This window comes from Zophobas morio, unplaced genomic scaffold (assembly GCF_036711695.1).
Source record: "Zophobas morio isolate AGI-343-1 ecotype UQ-CSIRO unplaced genomic scaffold, CSIRO_AGI_Zmor_V1 ptg000044l, whole genome shotgun sequence".
Lineage (NCBI taxonomy): Eukaryota > Metazoa > Arthropoda > Insecta > Coleoptera > Tenebrionidae > Zophobas > Zophobas morio.
The window spans coordinates 682,633-707,676 of record NW_026972149.1 but is presented as its reverse complement, the minus strand read 5'-3'; the positions used below and the strand labels follow the sequence as shown (position 1 = coordinate 707,676).

Genomic DNA, 25,044 nt, shown 5'->3' with positions numbered 1-25,044 from the left:
CGGCTTGGAGTTGTTTGTGTTTATGGCAAACTTACTGAGTCGGTGTTTTGTCTGGGCCTCACGCGTGCATTCCCAATGCAGCAGCCGGTACCAGGACACCCCCTGCAGATCGGCGCGCGGAAAGCCCAAGTAGAATTCGCCGCTGCAACACAAGTGTAACATTCGTCGTGATTTATGGTATTCGATGTCACCGGCTCTCCCGCGACCCGGTGACCTGGACCGCCCCGGCATCACGAGCAACCATAGATTTATCGCACGAGTGAACAAAGCCCCAAACAACTCTCGTATATGCCACGGGCGGCGGGCGCACTCAGCCCGAGCCGCACGCCACCCTAAATTTGACACTCGCCTGCTGCTACCCGGTTAGCACGATAAAAGAGCGTCCGAGGCATTTCACTCTCCAAAAAACAGGATCACTATATTGTTGAAACGTAGGTTCAACGACAAGATTCTTAGGGCTGACCCTTTTTATAAATGGGTAAGTGGAACATGACGGACAAAACAATGACGGAACAAGATCTAGAAGTAGTAGCGACGGAGTCGATCAACTCAAAATTTTGCTTCAAATTAGATGCAGAATCAATTCCCTAAATCTCGATGGAGAAGGTTTTAGGAATTCTTGAAGAATGTTCGTAAACCACATCGATATCTCGTAAACGGAAAAACTAACCATTCAAGATGTCGATTAATTAATTAATGAGAGTACTGTGTCAGAACAGAAAATCATGTTGTTCGATTAGGAAAAACGTAGGCAAAGACTTTTTGGACCATCACAATGTTGAAGGATTTTTGTGAAGATGTCATAAATAGCGAACCAAAAAGACTTGATTACATAAGGAAAATAAATACAGCAATAAATGGACTAAATTGATAAGTTTTGACAGTTCTTAGCAAAACGGTACCGATTCTGCTGTTGAGAATCTCCCTCTTGCCACCCATGTGTGTAGTACTTACTTGTTGTCGATGTGTATAAACCGCATGTCCATCGAGTGTATGGAAGTGAAGACGTTGGTGGCGCCCTGCACGACACACTCTCTGGTTTCAGGCATTGCCACCGGTGTACAAGTGGCGAGGAAGACTGGTTCGTTTCGGCTGCACAGTGGCAAAAAGGACAAGTACCGGCCCTGCACCAGCACTACCTGCGACAGTACGTATAAGTAGTGGCGCTTTGTGTTTTTGAATTTTGATTAGATTCATTTCCATGTGACTCGTTTAACTAAAAGCACGATGTGTTCTCTGGCTAGCGAGTAGGCGTTGTAACATATCGCACACCCAGCACCGAGCGCCTTCACCCATTTTTACAGATCCTAAAGTGGAACGCAAGAAAATAGTTTCTCGCGTTTTTTCTTTATTTTTGGCATACATTGTTTTAGTGCCGTTTTCCCTGGAGAGAGTGCCAAAAATTTCGTCGAGATTTAATATATATGCACCAAATTTAGATCATATTTAATTTACTTTACAAGGAAACGATTATTTTTCTGTGTTTAGCAAAGAGTTCAGCTGTACTACCGTTGGTTTAATTCATTTTAAAAACAACAGAATGTTTACTTCTGTTTTAAGTAATTAATAACAACAGCAAAAAAGTGTGTCGTTTTTATAACCTAACTAATTTTAATTGTCACGTAAACATGACATTCAAATTTTGGGAAATATAGGTATGACAACAGAAGAAAATTGAAATGTTACCAAATATAGTGGTTTAGAAACAAAACGCGCCTAATACTAATGAAGTTATAAATGGTTTGTTATACTTCTTGCTGATAAAATCAAGTAAAACTGAATGCATTGCTTTAGAAATACCGAAATTTAAAAACAAGGGCGAAGGTACAAATAACGTTTGAGAAATATATTTGTAGTTGTCACAGTGCAAAATACCATCGTATGAATTAACAATTAATTATCAGTAACTGCTGGCAAAGGTTGACGTGTCAAACCATTGAGTGCAGGTCACATGCTTAAGTTTTTTTTCGAAGATCTCCAAGATGATGAGCTTAGTGGTACAGCTAATTAAAATACTTTAAAACTCTTTAATAATTTGCGTTGGAGGGAAAGGCGTTTACACTTGTACTTGTTAGCTAATGACGATTACAAATCACCAGTATACATTAACGACATCCAGTTTTTTTCTGAAGTACTTTCGTGTGGCTAACACCTCGCGTCAAACCTTTAAATCACAGGCCAGTTTGGGGGATTTACCCAGTTATGGGAGGCACGAGTACAGATATCTAATGTGACAAGCAACGATTGCGATAATAAATTGTAATAAGCGTTGCAATGCAAATAAATGTATGTACAGCTTGTATTCAGATAGATTCCTTCGGTATCTATGGCAACTATTCTAGGTGTGGGTGGAATCATTGCTGCTGTTAGAGGTCGGGAAGGGGGACTCGACCCGCTGAGGTTACTGCATAGTGAAAGGCAGATCCGGCATTGGTACATTCAGCAATGCAAACCGTCCGCAAGTTATCTTTTATACAACTGAAGCTGTTAACTCAATTTATGTGGCTTATATAAGTCAGGTTTCTAGACTGATTTATTTTTAAGGTGCTGATGCAAACAAAAATATTCAAATTAGTTCGTCCGTGAAGGTGCAAGTGTAAATGGGCTGACGATAACAAGAGAACGAACCAAGTGCACAATGAGAAAATTGTAGTTGTGATATTTGATAAGTACCTTTTGGTCCCCAAATCGCATTTGGCGTCTGGCGTTTCTAGAAACATTCATCCTACATAAAAATAAACGAATTTCTTCACTAGGGTTACTATTTGATCCTGAATTTACTGGCCGTCCTAACTCACACTGGATTGCTTGGTGATCTTGCTTATCTATAATATCGTATACACTATCTCCATGGATCAAGAGATCCTCCTAAAACAACATAGAATCTCTTAAACTAGCATTGTAAAATATTTTACACATTGATGGAGTACATTCGCCTTCAGTATATTATGCAAGTTGACAAAAAGCTTCTAACACTGCTGTTGAAACTACCCCAGTTAAGTAATGAAGCAACATTGAAACTTCGACTAAATATGGAAACTATTTTTTTTTTTTAAATATACACTTGTGTTCTACATTTTACTGACGTCATCTAAAAGCTAGGTTAGTTTAGTCATATAAGATAATTTAATGTTGGCAAATAACAGCGAAATATTTACTATATAAAGGAGTAACGATGTTGAGTTCGTTGTCGTCATTTATAGTAGCTGTGAGGTATGTCCAAGAATATTGAACAATATTCCAAATATTTATAATTTTTTTCGCCTCCTTATTACATTAGTGGTAATGTTACACATAAAGGCAGTGGCGGTGGGTGGAGTAGCTAACATATTAATAAGGCCAAAAATGCTGCGTCATTGACGTTGATGACATGGAGTTAGTCGGTCGTCTTGCTTTACTAAACTACTAAATCATGAACGAATGTCAGAAGCTTTTTCAGTCTTACATATTGTCCGCATATTCTACCATCTAAATTTTTAAATAAATGATCTATTAATTAAGAATTTCTTTGAGTGAGCGCTTCGATAGAATTAAGCATATTTCCTTTATGTGTTGAGGCATTTCAAGCTCGCTCTTAAGCTTAAAGCTCAAAAAGTTCGCTCACCTGTAAAACACTCACCATGGAATGTCCCAGGTACTCTGCAGCATTGTCCGATATGTACAACAGCTTACCATTTTGAGTCATCATCATCAGAAAGCCACTTAAGGCCTGAAACAAAAAGGATAAGTCAAATTTCTAGTCAAACTATACGTAGATCGAGTGCCGAAGTAGCAGACAAAGTAGCCGATCATTTAAAATAAGTGTCAGACGTTGAATAACCTACATGAAAGTACTTGTAAACAATATCCACTTAATCTAAACAGGTGTATGATTGGCTCCTTGTTTAATCCACTTAGTTAATTACACTTAAATAAAACCAAAGAAACTGGCATGTGAATTTCTTTTTAAGGTAAAACATATTTTAGATATTATTTTAACATACAGACATAAAAAATACAAACTTTAGATTAGAGCTATTAAAATAAAATTAGAAATATGGCATATAGGTACATTATAATCCATCTAGACTAAAAATACTACAGTATATTTATTTCTACACCGTTATTTTATTTTTTCCCTCAAATGAACCAACTAGGTAAGATTATCATAATCATGCAAACATTTCGAAATCGTCACCTATTATGATAATTATAGCTTAGCACGCTTCGAATGATGAGCGTTTAATTTTCTTGTTCTCTGTTTTTGTACATTATTATTAAACACGATTCCATAGATTGATGTTTCTGTTTTGTTAAAAATTATTTTAATGATTGAAGGTTTTATACACACATCGATTTCGATCTATATGTAATTAAACTCATTATTAATCTCTTCTTCAGTCTGCATCGTTTGATGAAATTAGCGACTGAAATTTAAAACCAATTCATTAAATACAGAACTAACCTGAGATTAATAAAAATCGTCTTTTAGTTGGTACTGGATTTTTTAGCTGTTTTCCTCATTTCGTATTGTGAATCATAGATCGTGAGAAAGAGAGCTTTTTCGTGTTCGTCCAGCGCCACCTTGAGGACGACATTATACGACTTCGCCAAAACAAACTGACAGACAGACGGAAACGGGAGACCTATTTCTTCGTCTTCTAGGGGTCATGAAAGGTCGAGAAAACGTAAAAGTAGAGAGTCGGCCGACGGACTCGATTACAATACTTCCTTCGTTTACGCTCGGGAAGTAAAAATAAAAGAAAACTTGTTAAGTGAATATTTACAGGGTAAGGCACTAAGTAAAAAAAAATTGTTAAACAAATTAAAGTAACTTACTAAAATGCTGAAAAACGAGAGGTTCTTAAGCGAAAGGACATTGTCATTGTCAGTTACCATAAAGGAAGGGTAGGATAGTTGCTTCTGCCCCAAATAAACATGGCAAGAAAGAAGAAAAAGATTTTTTGAAGATCTTCAGAGACAAATGGACTGCAGCAATAGAAAAGCAATAATAATGAATGTTTTAACTGGTGTTGAGGAAAACAAGGAGAAAAAACGAAAAACTTAAACCCCGAAAGAATATTGAATTTTTACAATGATCAAGCATACATAAATTTATCAGGGAAATGACAAGCCGAAAGTAAAATTCGGTAATAGACTAAAATAAAAATCTACGAGGAAGGGTCAAGAAGTTAAACGTGGTTGGAACATGCGAGTAGGCAATGCCTACAATTCGGATGAGGCCGACGTTTTTTTAGGCGACCATACAAAAAATTGTTGATTATGTAAGTGGTTTTGAGGTTAGAAAATATTTTCATTGTTGGAGGAAAAGTCCTGCAGATTTGTTAAAAACCAAAGTGTTACTTCTCTCCTCTGCTAAGAAAAAAATTGGTACCGTTATGTTTCAATATTCAGTAAAGTAAAAAAAAAGATGTCGGTCAAAAACACAAGGCCAAGGACGCATAAGTAAATTTTCGACATTTGAGTACAAAAAAGCGACAAGTCGGCCCAAAAAAGTATTCATGGACGTGACTGGGGACGTAAAACGACTAGATTTATATCAATGTGCTCTATAATTTTTATGATGCATAAAAACAGGCATATTTTGTTTTGTTTAAAAGTGTCAGTCTGTCCTAGAAAGTAGTAGTAATACAACTTAATAAAGTGCAGTAATTACCATTTAAACGTCATACGCAGTTTTAATTATTAAATTATATTGTAATAGAGTGACATTTGACTTTTCACGACTAGTGATTTGCTATCATTTTTACTGACACATTAAGATGTCTTGATGTAAGTAGCCGAAAATAATAAATAATCTAAAGTGGAAATTTGACCAATTTTATTACTTTATTCAAATCACATAACAAGCTTTTGGCACCATTCCGAGAACGTGCTGGTAAATAAGCTGCGATTCATGTAGAAAAGGACAATAAAACGGAAAGAATGTATTAACAAGAGTAACAGAAGAAGATTTGTTTTGGAACCTCATTAAGTTTAGTATAATCAATTTTAATATAATTCACATTTGTATCTATAAAAATAGTGAGCTATAGTGGTTTTTAATGACTTGATATTAAGAGAAATTATCATAAAAGTATCTTTTTAAACAGCTTTTTCGCTATCCATAAAAACATTTACGAAATGGACCCATCAGTTGCTTGTCATTAGATAAAATGCTTGCTGCGGTGCTTTACATTTTAAGAACTCGTTGCTTCATTTTAATCTTCTAGACACTTAACGGAAATATGTCAACAAAGTTTTGTATTGTTGTTTGTGACGTATTTTTATCTACGTCTGCATAGCGCTACATCAGATCGTATCTCCTTCTTATAGCTAATCCGAGTATAAAAGATTATACAAAGTAAATGTCAAATCCATGGTTATGTTTATCTCTGTGAAATAAATAGACAACTGATAAAAGCTCAAAACTGCGAATGAACTTCGTCGAGTAATTCATCGGGTCATAAAAGAGAAAATATATTATTCTGTTTATAACAAAAACCAAACGCTGTTACAATAATTACTCATGTTTCGTTACATGAAATAAATCACAGATTTTTTCAAACGAAGGACACACTTTCAGAGCTGTAGTTTATTCTAGTTTGCTGTTATTAATGTGCTTTTGTACCTCGAATGTGGCGTTAAACGTAATTAATTTAATTTTAGTTATTAACGTTTTAAACTGTGCATTATCTATGATATTTATTACACTCTAAGAATAATGCATACTACTTATAAGCTCCGGTTCTTTATTTAAACTTTTTTACACGAAACGATGACAATTAGACTCTATTTATTAGGCTACTTTTCTTTCACGTGTTGTAGCAGAGTTGGCTATGATTATGACACACCGCAATGGTAACTCGAAAACCGCAAAAATATAGTATAATCTGTATTCATTTATACGATTAAGAAAACATAAATGTCATTTCAGCTAGTTCTGTTTCAGTTTGTATTGTAAAGCATTACGCAAACTGAAAGAGAATTTAGTTACAACAATTGATTTTACGTTTGTTGTTTATTCCATATGTTACGTCATCGATAAAATATAGTGTGAAGCATACTGAACTAATTAATTAATAGTTACTATATGTATCATTTCAAGGAAGTTAGTATTAATTAATAAACTTTTAACATAACTGATTGTGATGCTAGTGAAACAGTTCATTTTTTATTTTGCGAAAATAGAAACCGCAGTGTTGCGATATCTCTCTGAAACAGAAATGATCTGTACATTCGCAAAAATATACCATAACTTTACTAGTTGGAGCTTATCAAAATATCTAACTAAGCATTGCAAAGAACACGATTCCCTTTGGAACGAAGCGTGCTATAAGGTAACCCAGAAAACCGATTTGTTTGCGCGATTACCACAGTATGATTGAGAAAATATTGCATTTTCAATATTCGCATACCACAGTTAAGATTCACTATGGGTTATCGATTTTAAATACCGTTTACCCGAAGATCGTAAAATATTATTGTCTAATCAGTCGTGGATGGTTTTAAAGTATCTAGTTAAGTCTTATTAACGCCTAATGAAACGGCAGGCGATTATAGAAGTGAAAAGTATTTAACTGTAAATACGGAGCGCCCTCTATCAGAGGGTAGATAAAAAAATTGGCGCTCAACTCAAAAAGTAGCAACGGGGGAGTGATTTACGCATTTTTATTAATCAAAATTAGCAATTATAATCAATCGACCACAAATAGAATAGATCACGTTACATCGCGGTAATTCCTCAGATGTGTGGAATACATTAAACAGCATGATTACGGAGATTTTAAAATATTTTAATTGAGTGATTGTGATTTTTCTTTAGATAGAAGCAATTATGAGTATACACTACATCATTGTAGTACACAAGGTTTTATATGTAGATTTTCAATAGTGATAGCCAGTTTTGTAAAACACTTTGAACTCTTAAAACGTCAATGTTCCTTGAAGCAAAAATGTTAACACATGTTCGTTGCCCCAATATGGCATACTTCCTAAGGACTTTTTATATGTTTGAACTTGTATTCACCCTGTATGATGTTGCAGCTGTCCTTGATACGAAAGCTTGATGGTCCCCGTGAGGTCAAAGTTGGTATTAAGAATAAATTTACAGCATTACAAAATAGTGTAAATTGCAGGCGTGGATCATCACTTACAGCCCGGCTCAAACGCGGCGAAGAGGTTGATCTGAACACAAATTGCGGCGCGCTGCAAGTAGCTTAATGCTTAGTTTTTGTACAAATTGCAACTTTATACAACTGTGATCTAAAAACAGAGTACGACCAAAAAATACCGCGTACTAAAACTTAGTAGCGCTATCGCCAAATGTTTTGAGCTATTTTATTAGCATGTGTGCCATATAGTTTTAAGTTGGTGTCACTACAAGAAAAAACTTAAATTCTTCTTAGGTGAGTAATGACGGTCTGCTGTGTTTATTAAAAACTGCAGCCGGTGAAAAGTACGTTAGATTTTGTGCGGTTGTGTTGGCGGTATGTAATTATGGCAGACGTGGTTTTAATTTAGACGATCACACGAGGCCCGGTGCGGTGAAACGGTTAGAACAAGCATCTCTTAAAAGGCTATAAATAACGATACGAACCAATAAAGTACAAAATAAACACAATATAAAATTCCGAAAACTGATTAGAAATCTTAATTTAGTATTAGCTATGAAAGTTACCTTGGTTTAATGTGAAGCAGTTCACTCGAAGCAAGCGAGAGAACAGTAATGTAATGCTCCCAGCATGTAATATATTCTTTAATGATCCTCTATCGGACTGAAAGATCTTAAGAGTAAAGCGAACTCTTCAATTTTTTATAAGATCAATAATAAATTAAAAAGTACGCTTGGTCCAAAATGAATCTTCCAGTTGGGCGTATACGGGTGTATCGATTTTGACTTCCCATTTACTTCGTTAACTCACCTTTTAATTAATCGAAAACAGTAAAGTGCTTTCGAAACTCGATCGCAATCACACCTCGCCTTAACAATGGTAAACAATCCCTAAATGCCACTACTCTAAAAATGAAAGGGCAAAAAAGCATTCTTATACGTTTTTGCAGGATTGCATCACTTTAAATTATGAACCAGATAAGGAACCTGAGATGACCAAGTACGCTCCTTTAAATCAAACTAATGGAGCTAAAGCACCTTTTGGCATATTTTAGTTGTTTTATTACCTGGAATGCAGAGCGATGCACATAACAAAAAATTGGATTATTATGTCCCTTATTATGACTAATTGTTCAATGAGTAACATCAAAGTAGCTTGTTTATACCGGTGACGTCACCTGTTCTATGTTCTCTTCCCCCGATGACAAATTTTAATTTTCAAACTGCTAAAAATCACATTTATAGACAGACATAGAAAACTATTTTGTTTTCAGTAAATTAAGTAAAACTGAAGAGAAAGAAAACAAAATTTAAGTACTCTTCGTTTTTTCTCAAAAGCGTTATGTCAAAATTTGATCCAACGAAATAATTATAATAATTCCATGCGTCCAGCACGGTTCAATCCATTCATTTAATGTTCCAGGTTATCCTACATGAATTAGTCGGTTTTAATTTAACGCGCACCGTGATTAAATATGAGTTAAGAGAGGCGTATTTCTTGATGGTTCTTCTTTAATGGAACGCTTTGCTAAAAACTGAGAAGAACTGTTATCTTAAAAGACTGTGGGCGTCTATTTCAGTTCCGCCCATTGCGCTTTCAGAACATTTTACACATCATATTTATATGTCAAAAAGTTTTAAATGAGAACATCCCTCTGCACTTTGGAAGTGTGTCGTATCAAGATCTGAAAGATAGGTACTACTTAATGATGCGCTATCATTAAGCAATCGCGAAACAAATACACGCACATACATTTTTCACGAGATCAGATCTGATTGCGAGTAGTACTAATGGCGGTGGTACCTGCTTGGAAATTTGATATTATTTGTGCCACATGGATAAAAGTGCGTTTAGATTTTTGGTATGCGCAATGAATCTACCCGTGTTTGACAGTGATTGACTAAATCTGTTTTTATTTTGTTATATGTACTACTACAAGGCCACCCAGAAAATTCCATATTAATTTTGAGCATGATTAATGGAAAATGGGTACTTGCTGAAAATTAAGTACTGCGGCACAAACTAACGTTTCATTAATTCTAAGCTTGATAGTTAAATATACACCGTTTCTATAACTCTAACCTACTAAAGTAATTTAAGTCGTTAGCAGCTTTCAACAAAATACGATAGCAGTTCTTAAAGAATTAGTAAGACTTAATTAAAGAGAGAATTCATAAAAATCAAAAAATACTTTTTTATAAACAGCAATTTGTGAGTATCTCTCGTGGAAGTAGCAATCGCGTACTATTTGTGACATTATTTATGAACAACAAATGCTTAGTTGCGTAGGTCTAGATTTTTAACAAGGTTATATTTTTTTATACAGTCAATTTTCCAGTATATATCTGTACTGTGCTTTGATCATGTTTCTATGTGTTTTCTAGAGTCCACAATATAAGAGTAATAGATATATGGTTGTATGCAACTGAAACATGTGTTTATTGATTTTCCACGCTGCAGTTTTATGTTTATCGAAATTAGAAAGCTTTTGAAAATTGGATAGTATCTTTTTTTTGTTGTAGTGCATCACGGTCAACAGAAAAGTCTCATATTAATGTTGACAGCATGGATAAAATATGGTTAGTACATCTATTTACAATAAGAGCATATGGAGAGATGTTTTAGACTTATTTGTGTAAGACTAATCGTAAAAGTTGTACTACTTAATTCTGGTGTGGCGAAAGTAATATTTCTGAAATTGGGTACTGCTTGTGAATTTATCTACGTATAAGAAACGCACGCATGTCTATATTAATGTATGACACTAACTTTGGTACCATCACTGGTACTGGTAGCGAAAACTAGATGCTGGGTACAAATTTTAGAGCGAGGGTTTACATTTTTTAGTTTGTCAAAAATACTACTTAGACAACGGGAGTACGTTTCTATTTTTGACATGGCCGCGATATGTTACAGAATTTGTTTTTATTTCGTGTCGGTACCTCAAGGCCACCAAGGAAGTTCCAGTTACGTTTTTCGTTAAGCAGTTGCGCGTCACGTTAAGTGGTGGTTAAACGGCGCCGCAGCGCACGCAGCGATCCGCGCTAATATTTAAGTGTCATTACGCGCATTGAGGTTAGGAAGATGCATGCGTTGTGCAAATGTACGTATATGTTTACACTACATTGCTTAATCCGTGTCTTAATCGATACGGTTGTGCATGTATCTGGATTGCCTCACCACATATTGCCATATTTAATGACAGACTAGAGCCAGATGAAGAGCGGTAGATATTGCGGGCGGGTCCGTGGGAAAGTAGCCGTGTACCCCTCGGCTTGAGGTCACGAGCTGACCCCGGCGCGTCCCCGTACCCCGCGTTTCTTCGATACAGATCCGCCCAAGTGCCCTGAACTAGCCCTGTTCGAATGCGCTCTCCGATAAAGATGGTCCGAGTAATTCTATGACCTCTGTTTTATTTCTCGGATGTCGGTACTACATACAATCTAGTCTTTCGCATACGCTTATACTTCTTGTTATACTTTCATCCGAGGCTTTGGGTCCGAGCCAAAGCGCACCTTCAGCCTACACCGGCAGGACTCGAATTTGCAAGCAACTATTGTTGAGTTTATTGAACCTGAAATCAGAGCACTCTGATTAAAGGGACAACCATTCTTAACCCATTCACTACCATCTTTCGCTTTTCGGAATTTTTGCCAAATGACAGAGTGCTTCTTACACATCGTGTCTTCCGTAAGTGGTTAGAGGTGTTTAATAAATAGCACAAAGGTTCACTTCATCAAATTATAACTATATTATTAAACTGATCTTGATCAACTCATTATCTAGATCAGGTTACTTGCTATACGACACTGGAGCTTGTTAAAACGCCACGAGTCTAATTATTTTAGAATTTTCTTCATGTTTTTCATGTACATATTTAAAATTATTATGTTTTTTCTTGTAAATATTATATCTTATTCCCTCTTGCACCATATAAGCCACCAAACCAAAACCTAAATGACATTGAATTAAACAATAATTTCAGTGACAAGTTGAGTAATATGTGCTATGGCGTTTATGACTAACTCTTTTTTCGCAAAAAGTAAAAAGAGTTGACATTTTCATAAAATGCCATTTAGTTTTTCGAAACCTTAAAACAATAAAAATATTGTGTATTTGTCAGTATAATTTGTGACATTTGTAGAATTCCGATATGCTGTGCTCATGTGACAGGTATCCCACATCAGAAAAATAATACGACTAATGTCATTAACATTAAAACGCAGATTATGAAAAATTATAAAATATACGGAGTCCCGTGCAAAAATTTCGTTCATTAAGTCATTAGTATACTATTATTAAACTGATCTCGATCAGCTCATTACCTCTATCAGGTCACTTGTTATACGGGATTCAAGCGTGTAAAAACAACTTTTTACGCCTGATCTTTTAATTTCTTTTTGATATTTTTTTAGTAATAGATTTAACTAATTACTTCAAAAAACAACTGAAAACGCCAACATCGGCAACGAACAGTTCCATATCTTACGACAAAGTTAAGTAATTCGAAGTTCAATACTTTTGTTGTGGCTTGTACTTTGTACTAAAAATAAAACGCGCAGTCAAAAAATCTTCGTTCAGTTTTAAAAATGAAAAACATGAAACAGCTTCCCGCAAGCAACATTTATTAGTTGCGAAACTAAAATATTGGATTCGAATGGCTACCACATACTACATTAGCTTACCATTTCTGCAAAACTTTCAATTCATTTTTAGACTAGTCGAAAAAGTTTTATTTTGGGGGCGTGATTGATTACATTCTTTTCGTAGAAAAGCAATTTAGATTTTTTTAACTGTCAGTAACGTAAATGCCGATACATTTTAACAAACAGTTAGAGGCAACTTGGTGAATGTCGATCTCAATTTTAACTTTAAGCATAAAATTTTTAATTGATGTGTGTGAATAGAAATTGTGTAAGAACATAAAGGTCGCACCGGATTAAAGATTTATAAATATGTAAACTTCCACGTAAAATAAAATTATCTGTACGTGTAATTAAATCGGAAAACAAATTGTTGTTTCGCGCGTAATAAATAATACGCGCGTAGGGGAATAAGGGGCGAGGTAGACTAGAGAACGTATAAACTTGACTTTACGCGAATAACTAAAATCGATATTTATAGCTCTGACTCGGGGTTAAAAATGAGATTTGCTGTATAAACAACAATCATAAAGTAAAGTATATAAACCAGAAACTATATAGTCATCAGACTGTTCGAAGTCATTTTTCTCACCGTTTGAAAACCCAAGTTCACAAAATCACCACCCATATTATAATTTGGTCACAGAAAAAATGTTTAAATGTCGGACTCCGTTAATTAATACGGATGTTGTTCTTGGAAAATCGTACTGAGACAATAAATGTCAGAAAGCGCATCTAAGTTTACAGATTAAAAAGTTTTAATTTGGATCTGCCAACTAGTGGAATGGTCTAGTGACAAATCGGTCAATTCTAAAAAACGGGTGGGGACAATCGCGTATCCACCAATCAGATGCATCGATTTAGTTTCGCTTTCAAATTTTTTAGATGATCGAATGCTTTGAAATCTTGCAGACATTTTAAAGTTATTGTAAGCATGGTAAATTTTTTATCAAAATGTATTTGCCCATCCCCCCCTAAAAAATTGATAACATCATCTCAAAACGGATGGCTCCAAATTTGGGAATACAATAAACTCATTTAAAACATACGCGTAGCATGCTTCTTTTAACTTACTGGGATAACGCTTCTCATAAAAAAATAGAATTCGCAAAATCAAATTTTATAATTTTTCGAAAATGTTTTGTACTTTAGAGGCTAGGGAAGTTCTGGCGAAACAACCTCCGACCAATGTTTTAATTATTGTTAACGCAGGTGATGCTTGTAGAATAATACAAATATAGGGAACAAGCGAACAGTATGGACAAACAAACATGGCTTTGAATATTTGTAAATATTTTTTTTATAATGAAGAGTGCTAGCCTAAATTTGTACGTGTAGAAAAATAGGAAAAGTGAAAATAAATGTTTCACCATTTTGTATTGAAAACAGTGCTCAGATTCGTCGATGTGGATACGCCATGACGTCGTCATTTTTTTTTTTTTATTATTATAATTGAATACCTTGCAGACAAAGTGTACAAAATTGGTCACAGAAAAATACTTAAATATAAGATCATTATCAAACAAACTTAATAACATATCATTAACGATCTGACAGATTGTTTGAGTGTAACACCAAAACAAACCTGTAACATCATTATTGTGTTACGTCATTAAAGTTCATACACTGTTATAATAAGCTTTGAAAATACATACTTACAATAGAAAAAAAAAGTGAAGTTGTTTATATTACAACAAATACTCATCGTGCACCACTGGTTACTTAGTCAGTGTAATGTTAGGGAAATCTTTTTACTTTTATGAGAAAACAATTTGCATACGTGTATAATAAAATCGTTTTTTGAAGGTAAGCGTAGAGGAATAGAGAACAAAGTGGACTAGAACGAATAAAAAAAGTAGACGTTTGTTGCGGTTCGGTTCGCATGTCGTCAACATTGTTTTCTGCACAAGTTGAAAAACCGAGAGGATAATTGTTTCGAGAAATATAAAATTTGTCAAAATGAACTAGAATTATCCGCATTTGAAGCGTGTGAAAGTAAAGTCGGCCCGGGTTAACTAAAATATGAATTTATCAAGCATAAAAATAAAAACAAATACCTTTCGAGAATGGTTCAATAATATGATGCAAACACGCAAGTGGGTAATTGTTTCATTTAAGAAGCGAACACAAGAATTCCCACGATGGGCTTTGGACGCATCGGCCAAATAGCAATTACTCTAACCGCTGAATACATAATTCAAGTAGAAGGAGGCAATAACGATTTGCAATAGACACTACACAATATTATATACATAACATGCTCGGGAAATTACTTAAAAATCGCAACAAGATCGCGATGCCGGTTAATCGATGCCTCTCTACTCTTTTAAGTAATCACGAAATGTTTAACATTCCGCTTTTACAACTTCCGGAAATCGATTACTGTCAATCGATCAAACGCAGCCTTGTTTGGTCTAGGACGCACAACCACTATTAGCGTTATTATTATTAATGCGATTTTTTACCGATTTCCTAATTACACAAACTTTGTAAACATTTACGGGGGAATAAATCAAGCCAAAACTGATTTATTGCTATCATTAATAACTTTATGTAAGCCGTAAATAATTTTGATGTGCTTTTTGCGAATCGTAAGATCACAAAGCACACTGATATCTAGCGGTACTGTTTTCTTTGTCATTACGGTTCTGGTAAACAATTATTCAGTGAGAAACTCACCTTTGAAAATCCGATGTTGGGCGTTGGTGGCTGGTGCAATCCCACATCATGGCATTTGAAAGCTGCAACAAAAACAGCAAAATAAATGTTAAAATTCTATGATAATGGTATTTGAATTTCGCTCCAGCGCAAGTACGGGTGCAACGATAAAAATCGGAAAGATCGTATTGCACAATTTAGGCAATTTGAACATTTTCCCCAACTAATGTCATGATCACGAAATTCAGCACTGTAAAAATGTATTGCGCGACACATCTTCAAGAAATGTACATATGTATTGTATATTCTCTGCGAGAAAAAGAATATAATTTATTAACACAGATTGATGTCACATTTAAAAAAACCAAAGTAAGAATCAGGACTTCTTTTTTAATTGAGATATCAAAATGAGGTAAAAACTATGTTTAATGATAATTTGACTGTGCAAAAAATACATTTTTCGTTACATTGTTACTTTTTTTTAAACTAAATGTTGTAATTGTCTCTACTGCGTAAGCATTTTTCAAAATGGAACATTGTCCATTATTTTTAATTAAATATCGGTGCAAATAAGTGACATTTTAGGGATTATGTGGTGGTTTTGGTTTTCTGTTTCTGTGTTTTCTCTGGCCATCTGCCGAAAAAGTGGCATCTTTAGGAAAGAGTACTTTTTTCGTCAGATACAAGCATTATTTTTTCCAAAATTATATACTATGATAATGTCCACTCACTGTAGCAGCTATTGTTACAAATAATACGAATTAAGTGTAATTAGCTCGACACAAATTAACAGACTGTTGACTACACGAAACTAAAAGCAATAATAATATGGTCTTAATGCAAACATTATTGTTGTTTTATTTCTCTGAAGAATGCTTATTTCTCAGTTAATTTCACTTATTTCGTAACAATTTATTTTATTTTTGAGACCTATTTAAACTCTTCTATACAACAATTTGTGCTAATAGGAAATGATTGCAACCGAACTTACGCTAATTGTTTAGCGACCAACCGTAAATAAGTTTTGTACGCACTCCTGTGTGCTGTCTTTAACCTTAAACTATTCACATATTTTGAGTAAAAGATGTGAATCTCTTTGTAAAAAAATCAATTTCCGTATTGCTGTTGACAAATGACGTGTCTTGATAATCATAATAACAACAATAAAAAAGGGAGTCTTTGAGGCGTAAATATTTGTTGTTATAAAATGTTTATTATTGTTAACGTTAATTTTATATTTTCTTTTTGTGGCATAAAATTACAGTGTAGGTATTTAATTTAGCAGAACACTTCTGTAAGTTGCTCCTGTCATTATACCATTTTGTCTCGGTAAGTTGGTTAAATTTCAGTTAAGTCGCAACATAGTGGCTGCTTTGTGACTTCCTTTAAACACACTAAAAAACAACGTGAACTTAAAGAATTACCAGAAGCAGCTAATTACGGTACGAATGTTAAATAACAAAATGTGCATATTATAAAACAGTTACGATTCAAAGTAGATGGGTTAGTGACACTGCTTAGTTATGGCAGCATTGTAATAAACTGGTATTTATAATTACCGCTTATTATTCGGCTAATTAGCTGCTCGTTGCTCAGAATCTGCATTTTAATAGTAGGTTTAAATTCATTCGCGCACTTTCAATGTGCAGACATTTTTATCCGCTCGATTAAAATTTAAATTAAATTGTACACGGGGAAGAATCACCACAATGAATATTAATAGTATCACTAATTATTATTATTGATAAAAAAGCTTCGAGTTTGGAGTTGGCTGTGCATCCGCCCACATTATTTGCTTTAAATGTTAAAGCCAAAATATTTGTTTTGATTCCGTTTTTGGAAAGAGAAATCATTGTAATTTTATTTATTGTCTAAACATTGTATGACCCACAACTGCCATAAATCAAAGGAATTCATCTAATACCAGCAAGATATCAATCTTGCGAAGTTATTGATGGATGTCTTGATGCGGCCTGATAGCATTAAACTAATTAAAAAACAATAAAACAAATCGAGTCACTTTTAAGGAAATTCTCGTCACGTCTCTGCGGCGAAGACGTTTTTAACAATGTAGAAGAATAAGCAACGTTAAATCACGTATTTTGGCTGAAAAGCTGAAGAGGTGCGATTATCCATTGTTTATTGAAATTGAACTGTGGAATATTAAGTCAATCAATGTCCCTTTCGAGTCTGGTGACAAAATCCTCCATTGATTGGCCTGTCAATTAACTCTCCAGCAGACATGTATACGTGCCTGCGAACGCTTCTTATCTGATCCGTATGTCACTTGAAAGACTCTGAAATGTTTATGGAATACTGAAGAATATGTCTAACTGGCGTCATCTACTTGCAATTCGCTATTGCGCTTTTTTTACTGTCTGTTGGTAAATTTAGTGCCTTTTGCCAGCTTTCACCCGATGTAGATTTCTTAATCGTCCGAAAAAATTAGAAACGTCGTCGTTAGTCTACGTTTTTTGTTTGAGTTTGATTAGAGGCGAAAAATATAGCGGAGATGATAATGCAAATGAGTGAAACAAAGATGGATGATGAGATAGAACACATTTTTCCTTTTGGAGATGAAATTATATGTACTTTCCCGACATCCCACAAGCATATTTCTCATAATCACATCTCGTAAACTTTAAAGTCTGAAAACAATCTTCTTAGCTAGTTTGAATACTTAATTACACCTAAAGAATAATTAATCATTTTCAGGAAGTTGCATACTTGCACAGTTATTGAATAATTGCTTCAGTGATTCAACGTGAGATATATTAAAAAATATACACTCTTTTTCGAACAGAAAAGCATATTTTTTTACTAGTCGCATGGAAATAATTTGTTTTTAATAACTATCTAGAGGTTTCAGTGTGTTGAACACATCACATGCACAAACACCCCGAAACCAGTGAAGAGTAAGTAGGCATCGTGAGAAATCGTAAATCTATCTTGTTATAATCTTAGCTAAAATAAAGTTACATGAAGAACCATTCATCATATTTGTTTATGTAGGTATATATTTTCCCAACATTTTCAATGTTGATGAGTTGCCGGTGGTCGTTTGTTATGTGAAAGGCAGTGTTATTAGAACAAACTTTTTTTTATTATGTTAGTGTTGAAACGTTCATTAATAGATCTTACCAGTTTTTATTTTAACTCACACAGCATACAAGGAAGTAGAGTTTTTTTTTAAGGTAAAGTATTAATTCATAAGATTGAGGTATTTCTTCATTTTGACTACTATTTTAAATTTTTCCGATACCTAGTTTATTTTAATTCCCGTCATATTGTTTTTTATCGTCACAAAAACACTATGCAACACTAAAAAAATCACTACTGTTCTGAATATTGTTTTATGTTATGTTGGACTGATAGATTCCACAAATTAGCAATTAGCATTAACTACACATTGATTTAATTTTCGTAGTCAGTAGACTTATTATTTTTGATCAATTTCACGCACTCGACAGGGTACGGAAAGTTGAATTTCCTGCACGCGTGCTTTTTACTTTCCGTTGCCATAGTAGCCTATAATAGAGACGTTTTGCGACACTGTCGACCTCGTTAATCTTTTAATTTTAAAAACTTATTTGTTGCAAAAAATAAAAACTAGAATGTTCAAAGTCATTTAGATTTTGTGCACTAAAAAAAATCTGCTATAGGCGACAAATAACATCAAACGATAAGAAACAGTTAAATTTGTGTGTATAAATCATCACTATGATTACCAAGTCTCATATGAAAGAAATAATTGACAATTCTGTATACAACAACCAGCTTTGTTTTGTGTTTTCTGAATGATAAAATCTATATCATAAATATCATAAAATAAATGGCAAAATTACGATTGCTTCGCTACATTCATGCACACGAAATACATTTAATATTGTCACGATATCATTTCTAATGTTCAATGTGTCTTGAGTAGGGCGTGTTTGACATTTGAATTTTTGACTGTTTCTTAACAATCGCACTAACATTGTACAGGGATAAAATACAGGAAAGTGATAAATTTGTAACATATTCTTTTTACTTAATAAAAAACGTGTCTCCTTTCTTTCCAAACCTCCATTTCTTTTATTTTTGCTTTTATTTTTCAGTTTTCGTTTCTATTTATAATATTTTTTTAATAAAAAATTGATATGCATAGAAATTTTTCCTTTCTTTCCCAACTTCCATTTCTTTTTAAGAGACATATTTATGTTAACCTTTAGTTTTATTTATATGTATATATATTTGTTTTCCTTTGTATTTCAAGTGTCTATATTTGAGTTTTCCGTTTTATATCGCTTTGTACAGTGGCATTTTGACCCTTCTTTCTTTGTCTTTACAAGCTTTTTTTTGTGTTTTAGTACAATTGTAGCTTATTGCAAGATCAACTGTGTAACTGTTTTGTATAAAATAAAAGAATTAAAAATTTTAAAAAAGACGTAATTAGAATGTTACAAATTAATTTTGTCGTTAATAATAAAAGGAATGGTAGTTTTTTCGTGTCACATGATTGTCACATGGCCATATCAATGAGGTAGAGTGGTAAAAATCATCTTAAACCATTGGCTTTAGAAAACACATAAGTTTTTTCAAGAAAAACCGCGTAAAAAGAATTAAATCGGTGCCAATAGAATTTATGTGTTGTGCTTAGTTGTTATTGAGTACGTATCCAATAAATAATGAAAAAAAACCTAGCATCGGTGAGTTATTATTATTCATTATACACATTGCATAATCCGGAGGTACAACTATTGTTTTACACAAATGGTGAAAATGTAGTTATATAACAATATTTAACAAGATAAAAACGTAAAATACATACCTTGTTGAAAATAATTAGCTTTTCTGACATATACACAGACTAGTGCCATAAGCTGAAGTTGCGAAAGTCTTTGCCTTGTCGACGGTGGTAAAGGTAACAACTCACGCAAATTTGCGATTTCTGCATTTATTAGGTCCCTTCGTAGCTTGCTGGCTCCTTTGGTCGATTTGTTAGCATCAAACCTTCAAAATAACAGTGTTAGAGTAAACTGTAAAAAAGCGCGAAAAAAGTAGTGAAATAAATCAACACACGGTTGAAATTAATTGGCGGTGTTGAAAAATTTTTAATTTCAGGCTTTAATTTAATAAATTTTTCAAGTGGTACTTTTTGTAAACGGCACTAATTTAATAAATAACTAAAATAAAATTAGACGCGCTTCATTTGGTTTCCAATAAATATAAAGAAAGCATTTAATTGATTAACTTTTTGTCGCGTTTTTGTGTAATTGTTAATACATCACACTTCTTGTACGAAGTAATCGTTTTCACGGCAGTGTGTTCGTTAATACGACCGTCCCTCTAACAAAAAATATCTTTAGTTAGTTTCGCACGATGTGACACCTTTGATAAATACGTCTAAATTATACATACAATAACGAATCAACACCATTGGTTTATATTAAATTTGCTACCGATTGCCATGTCTTAATAAAATACTATTATTTAATCTATTTACACACTTGTTAAAGCGTTAAATTTGAGAAGATTCGAAGAATCTAGGCACTTTTGTGAAGTCTGGAAAAAACTATACAACGTAACAACTTTAATGTGTACACGACAGTAGCGGCGGAACGCAGTTTACGCCGAATCCCTACATCACAACGGATATTCGTTTAAATTGTTGAACATCTCAAGCTTTTCCGAAAAATTATAAAACCCAATTTCAAAAATTTTCTACTCACCACATCATTTTAGCAATTTGGAGAGGAGTTGTAATACTAATAATAACCGAACTGTGTACTCCCAAATGTTCGGGAAAATGGAGTGTATTTGAACAATAAAATGAACTGTACTATCATTAAAAATCTCAATGTCTAGGTAAAAAATCAAGAGAGATTCATAAATCACACCTGTTATCTCGTTGCCGTGTATTTTTTCTATCGATTTTTACTAGACAGATAATGACTGAAACTACCGGACTGATTATTGCCAACTGTTGTAGTAGATGGTAAAACGATAAGCAAAATTTGTCTGATCATCCCCACTAACAATTCGATGCCGTCACCTCAAAATTTTACATAGCAAATGTTATTTAAATTTCATAAAATGACATGTATCTTTATTCTTGTGGTTTATAAATCCATTTTTAGTTTTTACCCCAGACATCCAGATTTTCAAAGTGTGAAAGAACGGCGTACTTTTTGTAGATAGATATACGTGTCCTTACCAAAATGTTGATGACGTGATCATAAAACTGCAATTTTTTTAATTATTGATTTCAGTTTTTTAAGAGAAACGCTGGAATGCTCTAATTAAGTAATTAAAGCTGCTATACAGAGTGATTAAAAAATAGCGCACTAACTCGATGACACGTTGTTAAGCACTGTTTATAGAGCCAATAAAAAATAAATTAAAAAGTACTACTTTCATTAATTACTTCGTTTACATGAAATCGATGAAATGTCTCATTGTTAACGAAAAAAGATACAAAGGACTTCTTTGGTTTTGATGTTCTGTTATTATATGTTTGACAATGTGTCTTTACGGACTTCGACAGATACCTATATATGTTATGTACTATATATATATGATCCCATTTTAAAATGAACAAATTGTAATATACACAAATTTAAGAAATCATGCATTTTTCTCTTCGTCAATAAACTTCTATCATTGTTATTTGGTAATAAATTACTGAGGTGGGTATTCCTCGTGTCATTTCCCCAACGAGCCGCCACTGGTAAGGAATTGCAAGAGATATGCCGCGGATTCCTACTATTTCCAGAATTTTGCTACACAAACACCTTTCGATTAAAGTTTTTGAAAAACCGTCTCGGAAACGTGACTAGAAGATGCCTTCCTTCTTCACCGCGTTTGTAGCGTTCGGAATTCTTTAAAACTGAAATTAACAGCAAACGGACTCTCCGGTCATGTTAGTGGTAACACAATGTTGTTATTATGTAAGCTATTGTGGTTAAAAAATTATATAAAATAATCAGATTGTTATACAGGGTGATTTTCATAAACGGATGATGACCGTGACTTTTAAGTTTCAGTCGCCGCTAACATTTATTCTTTCTGTTAAAGGTCAAACAAATTAGAAGATTTTTTCTCGTGGATGCACGTAAATAGATGGTTCAGTTACATGTAAGTCACATTTATACTATTATTATCCGCCACGTTTAATTATGTTGTGTACCATTTTGAATTTCATTTTAATAAAGAATATCATTATGAAGTGTAATTGATAATGTAGTTGTATGCGACGTTTAAACACGAAACAGACAATGGGATAATTTGACAGCTAGCTATCTAATTAAATCTTTCTCTAGCAAAAATAACAATGTTAAATAATTAACATTAAACTGTAGCTGTAAAGTGGACGAAATTGGTTACGTAGCCAACAAAAATTCTAATTAACTAAAGAAGATGAAATAAATAAGGGAAACTGCATAGTAAAAAAGAACACTTTCACTTCACTTTTTTTTTATATCATATGTATAATTAAAATATATCTACACTTTATTAAAACTTGATGTTGGCGTTTATATTTTAGCAATGGCGAAATGCATCCCGATTATTCAACTAATTTTAATTTGATCCTTTCCTGTCAAAGCTTGGAATGGTTAAATAAGTCACGTGCTTACAATCGTCAAAATCTTATCTCTGCAGTCGGTGATACAGGGAAGAGAAGATCATTAGTTTATCTCGAACGCGGAGTCCTGAGGTGCATTATGTTTCAGGAAATGCAGTAATGCACGGAATGAAGGACGAGTTATATATCAGTTGACACAATAACAAATAACCCAGTATGGCAAAGTTGAGAGTTCACTAGAGGTGGAATTGTTTGCATTAAAGGCACTCGCAAACACAACAACAGCCCAATAATTAAACATAATCCGTCGATATTTATTCAAAGTAGTGAAACGGATTGTTGTGAAGAGTTTTCGTGACTTGGAAGCCAGTTAGGTTAGGTGTTCGTATTTGTAACGGTAGGCTATGTTAGCTGCAGCGAACATGTGGCCAATCCTTAATAAATCCGCTTGTTAATTACTGGAACCGAGTAGGTATCTCAAGTTCACATGTTAGTACCTGTGTTCCTTCTGACAGCCCTTGCTTTCAGCCTGTTTCAGCTTACGGGCGATACCGTTCTCACCGAGAAAAAAAACTAAACTGAACACGTTTTTCTGAAGCTATCGCAAGCAAGGCTCTAAGTGACCTATAAATTTACTTTAGATTATAAATTAACCAGTTGAGTGCCGCGGTGGACGTCGTTCTCTTATTTCTTGCTCTTTACGTCTTCTTCACGAGGGTTTTAATTGCATAGATTTTGGTTTTGCGAACTCTGCAACTAAGTCAAACATAGAAAGAGCGTGTTTTTAATATTTTTGAACTACTCAGATTCTAATTGTTAATTTTCGAGTTACTTGTGAAATTGACAGAGATTATAAACTTCAATTATTTATACAAACGTCACGTTTCCGACATTACGTGAAAGTCAGGATTCATCAAAAACGAGTTTTTCCAAAAAAATTTACTTTGTGAAACTTTTATGATCACCACTAAAACTAAATATAATAAATTTAGGTCAAGAATATTTGATACAATGTTTGGGGTTCGTCATGGAACAATTCTCGGTCCTTTACTGTGCTTTATCGAAGTGGCTGACGTTCAACTAGACAAGTTTTTTTTAATGCGTTGCATTCAATTTCATTAAAAAGAATAGATTGCATCTCATCTAAAGGATTCTAGTTTTTAGAACTGTAAATTAGAAAACGTTTTTATCATTTAGACAATCGGTTTCTTTAATTTTTCGCTGTTTTGCATTTTATCGATATATCCTGTGTCAGTATAACCATCTCATACATTCGAAATTGTACACAGCTTTGTTAAAGCGACGTCACACGGACAACAATTCTGTCAATAGATGCCAGAGGATTTAGTCGGGTTATAAAAATAAGCGATATGCAAATAGCCTAGTGCTGCGCTCTCTAATTACTACCTAGTTAATTAATGCACGAACGGTGAAAACTATCTATTACTTTATAATCATCATTAAACTATTATTATTTGAGGTTTGCGAATATTATTTACAAAAACAAATAGCATTATTCTTGAATGTTCCATGTTGTAATTTGCAATTATTATTGATTAACCAAAGTTAATGATAAATACCAAACATATTTTTGATGCTGCTAAAGACGTCTTTTATTTTATCAGTGTTTTATAATAAGAAGACAATTCGTACAATTATATGAAAATCAAGTTCCTCAGGGTTGTGCGTTTGGACCTTCGTTGTTTTTAATTTATGTCAACGATAACTGCATATAAGAAAATCATGAACCTTACGATAAAAATACTCGTTCTTGGCAGAAATCTATAAAATAAGACCAAAAGTTCTTCACAAAAGAATACTAAAGACGAAGAATTAGTTCTACCGAAAAAGAACAGAAAATAATTACCACGTTCCAAATATTTGTTTAAGGTAATCAAAAGTTTAAAATCCGTTACAACACGTACTAATAACGAGAACTAATGCTTATTAGTGTCCCATTTTAAGTTATTGTCTCTCAAAAAAAAAACAAAAATGTTGTGAAAAATTTGTCCAGTACGTATAGTGGCCTTCTACCGTAATTAATTTGGTTAATGTCTACAATTTCTTATACAGTGTCGTATAA

At 33.7% G+C, this 25,044-nt stretch overlaps 1 protein-coding gene across 2 annotated transcripts in view; it reads right to left on the bottom strand.

Annotated features, from left to right (window-relative positions):
* The window catches only part of LOC135141496 (PAS domain-containing protein cky-1), a 48,014-nt gene that overhangs the window by 3,041 nt on the left and 19,929 nt on the right, over positions 1–25,044 (bottom strand). Inside the window, exons 2-7 of one of the 2 annotated variants that reach the window (XM_064072636.1) lie at positions 20,208–20,389; positions 15,416–15,477; positions 3,605–3,709; positions 2,674–2,868; positions 955–1,139; positions 36–142 (exon numbers count right to left, since the gene is read on the bottom strand). In XM_064072636.1, coding sequence (XP_063928706.1) covers positions 36–142; positions 955–1,139; positions 2,674–2,868; positions 3,605–3,709; positions 15,416–15,477; positions 20,208–20,389 — 836 coding nt within the window. The remainder of the gene's footprint in view (positions 1–35; positions 143–954; positions 1,140–2,673; positions 2,869–3,604; positions 3,710–15,415; positions 15,478–20,207; positions 20,390–25,044) is intronic. The other variant, XM_064072637.1, reaches the window with a different exon arrangement.